Raw genomic sequence first — 8,634 nt, forward strand, 5'->3', positions numbered from 1 at the left:
ACTGCCTTCACAGTTCCTGGAAGGGGACTGTTCCAGTTCACCGTCATGCCGTTTGGTCTTCACGCTTGTCCGGCCACCTTCCAGAGATTCCTATATACCGTCATTGGCCCAGAAATGGAACCGGAGGCGTTCGCTTACCTGGACGATATAGTTGTCTTGGGGGAAACTTTCGAGGAGCAGCTGGAGAGCTTAAGAGAGGTATTCCGGCGGTTGAGAGAAGGCAATCTTCGTCTCAACCCCGGTGTGACTTTGTGCGAAAATCCCTAAAATACCTAGGACATGTCGTTACCTCCGAAGGAATCCGTACCGACCCGGATAAAGTTTCCTCTATCGTAGCATTCCCAGCGCCGAAAACCATCCGTGAATTGCGTCGTTTTCTGGGAGTTGCTAGCTGGTACCGCCGTTTTATAGAGAACTTTTCCGATGTCGTTGCACCGTTAACTCACCTGTTAAAGAAGAAACCACGTTGGAAGTGGGGTGAAGAACAACAAAAAGCGTTCGACCTCCTGAAACAAAAATTGACCGAATCACCGATACTGGCCTGTCCGGATTTAAATCAACCGTTCGTCCTGCAAACAGACGCCAGTGACGTAGGCCTTGAAGGTGCCCTGACCCAAGTTCTTGATGGAGAGGAAAGGGTGATTGCCTATGTCAGCCGTACCTTGAACACCGCCGAAAGAAATTACTCCGTGTCCGAAAAGGAATGTCTCGCCATTGTTTTCTCGATAGAGAAACTGCGACCATACCTGGAAGGATTTCATTTCACCGTAATTTCCGACCACATGAGTCTGAAATGGTTGAATTCCATCAAGTCACCGTCCGGAAGAATTGCTCGATGGGCCGTTTTCCTTCAGCAATTCGACTTTGAAGTCCAATACCGGAAAGGTGCCCTGAACAAAGTCGCCGACAGTCTGTCCCGAAATCCGTTACCGTCTGTAGATTCCGTATGCCTGGCCGACGTCGAAGTTCGCTGCAGTTGGTACAACAAAAAGCTCCAAGAGGTACAAAGAGACCCAGAAGATTTCCCTGACTTCGCCGTTGAGGATGGGAAACTGTATCGTCACTTCTGGGACTCTTCCGACTTTACTGAAGTTGGATCCGGACAACCATGGAAGCTCTGTGTACCCACCGAACAACGACTGGAGGTCCTGAAAGAAAATCACGATTCAGAATTAGCTGGTCACCTGGGAATCTCCAAAACCATCTCTCGGCTAGCCCGGAATTATTACTGGCCAGGGATGTTCAGAGATGTCGCAAAATACGTAAGAAACTGCCCATCCTGTCAAAGATACAAAGTACCACAACAGAAGACGCCTGGAAAAATGCAACCACATAGAATGACTGATGCACCGTTCCAAGAGGTCTGTACAGATGTGGTCGGGCCACTTCCCCGTTCCAAGAAGGGAAATTCTTACGTAGTGGTGATGCAGGACCGTTTCACGAAGTGGGTTGAATGCCGTCCGTTGCGGAAAGCCACCGCTAAAACCGTTTATTCAGCCCTGTATGAACAGGTTATACTCAGATATGGCTGTCCGAGACTGGTGATATCTGACAACGGGGTACAGTATGACAGTAGGCTGTTCAAAAACAGTCTCCGAGAGCTAAACATTGCTCACCGTTTCACCCCTCCGTATACACCACAGTGCAACGCCGTAGAACGAGCCAATCGTACGTTGAAAACTATGATAGGTCAGTTCTGTGAAGCCGACCACCGTACTTGGGATGAGAAGTTAGGTGAACTAACTTTCGCCCTGAACACCGCAAAACAAGAATCTACAGGATTCACACCGGCATTCCTGAACTATGGAAGGGAAGTAACAGTCCCAAAGGTAATCTACTCGTCAAACACCCAAGACGAAGACACCGAGGAGACAAACAGAAGCCCAGAAGAAAGTAGAGTAAATCTTACTCACCGTACAGAACAAATCCGTCATCTTCAGGAGGCCTATGAGTTTGTCAATACAAGGTTGTACCGTGCATTTGAGCAACAGGCTCACCATTACAACCTTCGTCAAAGAGAAGTTCGTTTTCATGTCGGTGATAGAGTTCTGCGCCGTGCTAATCCGTTGTCATCCGCCGTTGATAGCTTTGCAGCCAAGTTGGCTCCGAAGTTCTCTGGTCCGTATACCGTTGTGAAAGTAATTTCACCCGTTGTTTATGACCTGAAAGATGACAGTGGTAAGAAAATCACCAATATTCACGTAAAGGATTTAAAACCGTTCCATCCGTCTGATCATTAGTAAGTACACTGTATAGCAACCGAAATAAAAATCAACCGTACCGTATATTATAGCATGCACCGATAATAAATGGGATACATCCGTTCTGTCTGACTCTATTTCACTCCTCTATTACCGTTAAAATAATATTCATCACCACAAATAGGTTAGTAATGGGGTACTACCGCTGCTTTCACCGAATAAGTGCCTAGGTGAGTGAAATAGAGCCTTATACTTGTATCTCCTTAGTAACTGACAAAATGTACATACCTATATTTCCGCGATTCCACCATAACCGATAGATCTAACCTGGTCTGCCAGTGTTGGAAGATTCTGTTCCGTACAGTTTTGTTTGTTCTGTGCAGCTTCATTGCCACCAAACAGGACCGTCTGACTGTCATCCAATGGGTAAGTCGTATCCCACACACCTACAACAGGAAATTCCGTTAATTCATTGGAAAAACAGGAACCGTTACAGTTAATTCAATTTTTCTGTATAAATTGTGGGACCGATAATAACAAGTGAGATACACCTGTCCTGTCTGTCTCTATTTCACCCCTGTGTCACTGTTAAATACAATAACCGAACAGAAAATAGCAATAGAAGGCTGACACCGCTTACACCGATATTACAAACTGGCCTGAACGGTAAGTGAAATAGAACAGTATATTTGTATCTCCTTATTAAAATTACCGACCGTACTTACCGTTTCTTCCGAAATTCCACCGTACACCCTGTTATCCCTCTGCTCCAGGATATCAGTATACTAAATGCTTTTCTCTCATTTTTATGCAACCTACAACTGCTGCTGACTCCAACACCCTCGGAGAAGCTCACCACCGTCACAGGGAGAGCCAACGACGCTGTCTGGTGTTCCAAACTACCCTGGTTCGATGATGTTGGTAACTGTTAACCCCCATGACATGTGCCCGGAGCTGGCTTTGCGAAGTCCACCCTAAAATGGTTCAGAAATAACACAACGAATGACAAATCGAAATGGTACTCACTTTGAAGATTCCGTCCTGCACTGTTTCCACTATTTTCCGGCATTTCTTTCACCGATGGAAATAGAAATCGAAATTAGTGATGTTATAATTCGAATTGAAAATAATCGTTAATCCGATTATTGAAATAATCGGCAACATCCGATTATTGAAATCGAGAATTCGAATGAAAAATAACCTGATTACAGAACCTAACTTTAACCGTTTTGCATCGTTGCAAGAAGATTATGGAGAAATCGGTGAATGAGATAACCTGAAATCTTTTGGAGTTTGGGCCTCGGCACTAGGATGTAGAGAATCGGGCAGCTGTGAATGTAGATTCTAGAGTTCATATAAAGGTTGTTAATGGGCATTTAAGTCTTATTACTTCTTTTAACAGGCGTAGACTAAGACATTCCTCATCTCGGAATTTATTATTCGGAATTGAACGGAAATTGAAACTTCTTTCATTTCTGACAGTATTCAATGATTTTTTCGGTAGAACTTAGTCCACCATCAATAACGATAATTGAATCGCAAATCGATCATCCTACCGTTAATAATGAGGTAGTAAGAAATGAAGAAAACTCTTATTTATTTTGGATGCTAAATTCAAAACATCAGTAATGAAACTAATTGATATTGCAGTCCGGTCCTTACTGAGCTTCGAAACTCGATCGAGATAGTTTCGTTTCGAAAACATTCAAATGATGAGAGGAATTCGAATGTCTGCTCGACAATCTGTTGCAACCCCACCGCCACCGGCGCCACGATTCGAATGCTCGATTCGTAGGTGTCATAGAACCAAAGGTTTCAGGTTATTTTTAATTCAAATGATCATTCGATTATTGAGATCATTCGAATCGCCATAATCCGATTATTGAAATCATCCGATTATGAACAACACTAATCGAAATTTGGAACCACCCGGCGAAATTTGACAATTGGAATTTGGAGGTTGGCTGATAGAACACAGAACTTCTACATCCAAGCGCGCCGTCAACGCGGACCATAGAGTGGGAGTAACCGAGATCGCATTAGCCGAGTATACGCCACCTGGAGTAGATTAGGTGAACTTGTTTAATGTAAATCCGATCTCAATCGTCTTGCCGTGAATAGTTAAACCGTAAACTGGACTTAGTAGATTTCACCGTGAAAAATTTAATCCACTACTTCATCGTGGATTCAATTTTTCAACCGAAGCCGGGGGGATGTAACGAGAGGGTGGTTTTCAAACCTACCCCCTCATTTTAGAATAATTATTTTAGTTTTCATTTTTGAATAATTTTGTTTTGAATTAATTTTCCGAGAAATCTTTTCGAATCTCCAATTCAGGATTCCGACATCGTTCGGAATTGTAAACATACCGTACCGTTTTTATTCCGTTTTTATTTCCTAAAAACGATGTCGCACCGTATAAAACATCCTGAATTGGAAGATAACCGAGTTTTTTGTTCGCTAGCGCCGATAAATCGAAATTAAGACGTTTTCATCGACGCAAATTTACCGAATTTCGACTGTCGGGCACATCTGATTTCCGCACCCCCCCTGTGGGTATAAAATCAGATGTTCCCTCGCAGGCGACTTGACTTACGATTTATTTTTCTGGTTGTTAACTTACGATTTTCGCTTGACTGATTGACTTCCGATTTTCACTCTTACCTTACGCCGTTGAGTTTTAGCATAAGATTCCTTTTGAGTTTTGGGTTCATTTTTTTGCCGTTCAGAATATAAATTTTTAGTTTTGTTTTCTCTCAGTAATTACCGTGTACCATTCGGGTGAATTCGAGAGTTGTGAGTGTAAGTGGCCGAATATAGCCCAGAGGTAAGACGAAACTCCGTTAGTTTTTTTATTGGAACTTCAGTTTTCCGTCTACATCCCTCTCATACCCGTCTAAGTCTAAGTCCTCTACTATTCAGTATGATAATGGACAAAATTATACAGAGAGTTAAAAAAGCAGGAAAGGGATACAGGCTCTCAACGGACATGATAAAAATTGTGTGTTTTGCAGATGACGTAATATCCGACAACGAAGACGACCTACAGCGCATGGCATATGAATTCAAACTAGCAGCAGAAGAGTACAACATGATCATATCAATATCAGAAACGAAATCCTTGGTTATCGCAAGGGAACCCAAAAGGTGTAAAATTGTAATAAACAATGAAATAATTGAGCAAGTGTCTAAGTTCGAATACCTGGGGGTGGAGATTTCTGATTGCGGAGGCCTTAAAGCAGCCGTACGCAAGCAAGCCAACAAAGCGGCGTATGTTTCCGGTTGTCTGCGTGATGTCATTTGGAGGAATAAGGATTTGAGATTGGACGGAAAAGTACGCATATATAAAGCATGTGTTAGGCCTATCATGACGTATTCTATCGAGACAAGAGCCGATACAGCGGAAGCCAAGAGGATTTTGAGGACAACAGAGAAGAAAGCGTTAAGATCAATTGCAGGAAAAACACTACTTGACAGAATACCCAATAGTCAGATAAGAGAACTCTGTAAAGTCCAGGATGTTGTGCGATGGGGAAGACAGAGAAGAAGGGATTGGAACCAGCATGTGAGCAGAATGGACCCTCAAAGATTAGCCCGAATAGCGAGGGATTTGAAGCCACTAGGCAAGAGACCACCAGGACGTCCCTTCAATAGATGGCGAGACAGCTGGCAGTCTACATCGCAGTTACTTCTGCAGAACTGACAATTAGATTCTAAAGATCGTCAAGAACAGGCCTAAGGCCTAACATAAGAAGAAGAAGCTACGGGAAGGTCTAAGAACACGCTTCAAAAAAGAATATTTTGCAGAACTGGTTAACTCTGGTCGTCGGAATCCACGTGAATTGGAAGTTGGCGAAATAGTTCTGGTTGGTGAAGAAAATACCAAACGGACAGATTGGAAAATGGGGAGAATATCAGCACTTTACCCCGGAAGAGATAGAGTGTCGAGAGTAGCAAAGGTGAAAACAATAACTGGTGAACTTTTACGACCCTTCCAACGTTTATATCCCATGGAAATCAAAGATTTGAATAGATCAACGAAAGATCGAACTGATCAGTCAAGAATAAAGAACACAGACTAGAGCTGAACTCAGAAGGAAGCCGTTCAAATAAAGATGAAGAAAGAAATCACAACTAGAATAGGACGTGTGGTGAGCCGCCTTATCGTTATGGTTTTCGATAATTTCGCGGGGGAGTATGTTGGAACTAGATTAATTTATTATTGAAAATATCATGGCATCATTGAATTTGATAGTTAAGGTTGAAATATATTTCATTCTACAAGCGTGCGCGTTCAACCCTTTTTCAGCACGCATTCCAAGTTGCAAAGAGTCACTTTCCCGAAAGGTGCGGGAAAAACGCCTGCTATTTCTTTCCCGCACGCATTTGCGTGCGGGAATGGATTAGCAGAGGTTTTTCCCGCACGCAAATATTTTAGAGTAAATTAAATTCTATCATGTTTCTATGCACAGAACGTCAACGATGAGGAACTCATAGTAATGACATGCAGAATTACGTCTGTCATTATATATGAATTAATCAAATGAGATATGATCTGTTTCGTGAAATGGATATATTTATATATTGCAAGCGCTTGTAGAAAATAACTATTAGAATTGTCAATATAGAAAAATAAAGTCACTTTTGGAAAACTAATCAGTTGTTCAATTCTAAGTTTTCAAAAAGTAAATAAGTAAAGATACAAGAAAAATTTTCATGTTTTTATGTGACGCTTCCATGAGGAGGTTTTTTAATTAGATAGATTAGTGGTCTTCTTTTGTTATTTGATCGTATATTGTTAATATTCTCGAGAACAGACTTCGAATCTGAAAAGATAATTGCATCAATACCATTGCCATTCTCTATTGAGAATGGCTGTATTCAGCATTTTAACGATTTTTCGATTGCAACAGCCTCAGCTGTGAAAATGCTGCAAGATTCTGGCAATTTGAATTTTCTAGTCAGGTTCAAGTTTGGAATGCAGAAGGCACAACCAACACCCAACGAATCCCTGCTTCCATCCGTGAAAATGGTCGTTGTTATGTGGAGGTCTTGTATCAGTGATTGGACAATACCATGATTATATACTGGGATGTCTAAATACTTGGGAAAAATTATCAACGGCTCAAAAAGAAGTAATTCGAAATGAAAATGATGGTGAGGTTTCCAACTGGTTGGGATCGTGGGAAATTTCTTGGGTATTAAAGAAGGCGATCGTCAGGGAGGTGAATTTTTTATACGCAAGGGTTTGCAAGGTTCTCTGTATTCAGGTGTGCAAGCCTAGTTATTAATGAAGAGTTGCATGCTCTGAGCCTGGCTACAAACTTTTCGGCGAGGTATTGTCGTCTCAGATCTAAGGGAGGTTCATTCGCTTCCGCCAATATTACATCGCATGGTCAGGATTTCATTGCTCCTATGCAGAGTCTTATGGCCTTGTATTGGATTCGGTCTATTTTCATTAAATTTGTATTGGATGACGACCCATAAAATATACTTTCATAGTCTGAAATTGATCTCACATACGATTTATAAAAAAGTAGTGCTGTTTTGGGATCAGCGCCCCAAGATTTTTTTGTTACGCATCTCAATATATTCACAGCCTTTTCGCAACGGTTCGTCGTATATTTAATAGGACTTGTCCACAGAAGCTTAGGGTCGGGGATCATGCCAAGGTATTTATATTGTGTGACAAAGGGAATTTGTGAATCTGCTATATTTAGGTGTGTTATCGTAGGCAGATGGTGTTTGGTAAAACACATGAATGCAGAATTTTCGGGACAACTTCTTGTTGTATTCGTTTCGGTGAAAAAACTAGAAGCATTCGATGGAGCGAAGAAAATCACATGAAAAAGATACTCTTATCCAAATACAAGATATTGAACCGTTTTAGAGATATTTGAGTTTTTGTAGTCATATGATTCATCGCGAGATTCATCGATAACGATATTTTATCAGGCCATAATAATAAGACTTTAATAAGACTTTATTTCCAACAGGTCAAACAACCCAATTACAGGAAAGTATACATAAAATATTGAGAGCAATGAAAGAAAAAAAAAAAAACTTATTCTTATAATTGGTTGACATTACCAATCCCCTCCATAAATGCAGCCACTATAGAGCGGGGAGAGTCATTATATAAATCACATTTGCCAGCTATGGAATTGAATAGGTTACACATAAAATTAATTGGTGATCTGAGACTGGCGTTTGTTCTACCTGCCCTACAGTAAAATACAGCATCACTCCTAGAGCCCAATCGTGGCACCAAAAAGGGAAGATGCTCAATCAAATCACTACAATCTATTAGGTTATTCACAATCTTAAAAATAAACAATAGTGCTTTTACTTTGACCCTTTGTTCTATGGGCTCAGCTCCAAATCTACCAAGTAACATATCATTGCAACAACCTATATTTGGATAGACACCATC

At 41.3% G+C, this 8,634-nt stretch overlaps 1 protein-coding gene and 1 long non-coding RNA gene across 2 annotated transcripts; one reads left to right on the forward strand and one right to left on the reverse strand.

Annotated features, from left to right (window-relative positions):
• Window positions 1-2,126: 2,126 nt before the first annotated feature.
• LOC123318086 lies at window positions 2,127-3,257 on the reverse strand. Its single transcript, XR_006538251.1, has 4 exons — window positions 3,228-3,257; window positions 2,927-3,175; window positions 2,490-2,647; window positions 2,127-2,162 (listed from the first exon to the last, which is right to left on the reverse strand). It is a non-coding gene; the product is annotated as an uncharacterized LOC123318086 (long non-coding RNA).
• A 1,873-nt stretch (window positions 3,258-5,130) lies between these two features.
• LOC123317707 lies at window positions 5,131-5,904 on the forward strand. Its single transcript, XM_044904314.1, has one exon. The coding sequence runs from the start codon at window positions 5,131-5,133 to the stop codon at window positions 5,902-5,904; it is 774 nt and encodes a 257-aa protein (XP_044760249.1).
• The last annotated feature ends 2,730 nt before the right edge of the window (window positions 5,905-8,634 follow it).

Source organism: Coccinella septempunctata, chromosome 7 (assembly GCF_907165205.1).
Source record: "Coccinella septempunctata chromosome 7, icCocSept1.1, whole genome shotgun sequence".
Taxonomy (NCBI): domain Eukaryota; kingdom Metazoa; phylum Arthropoda; class Insecta; order Coleoptera; family Coccinellidae; genus Coccinella; species Coccinella septempunctata.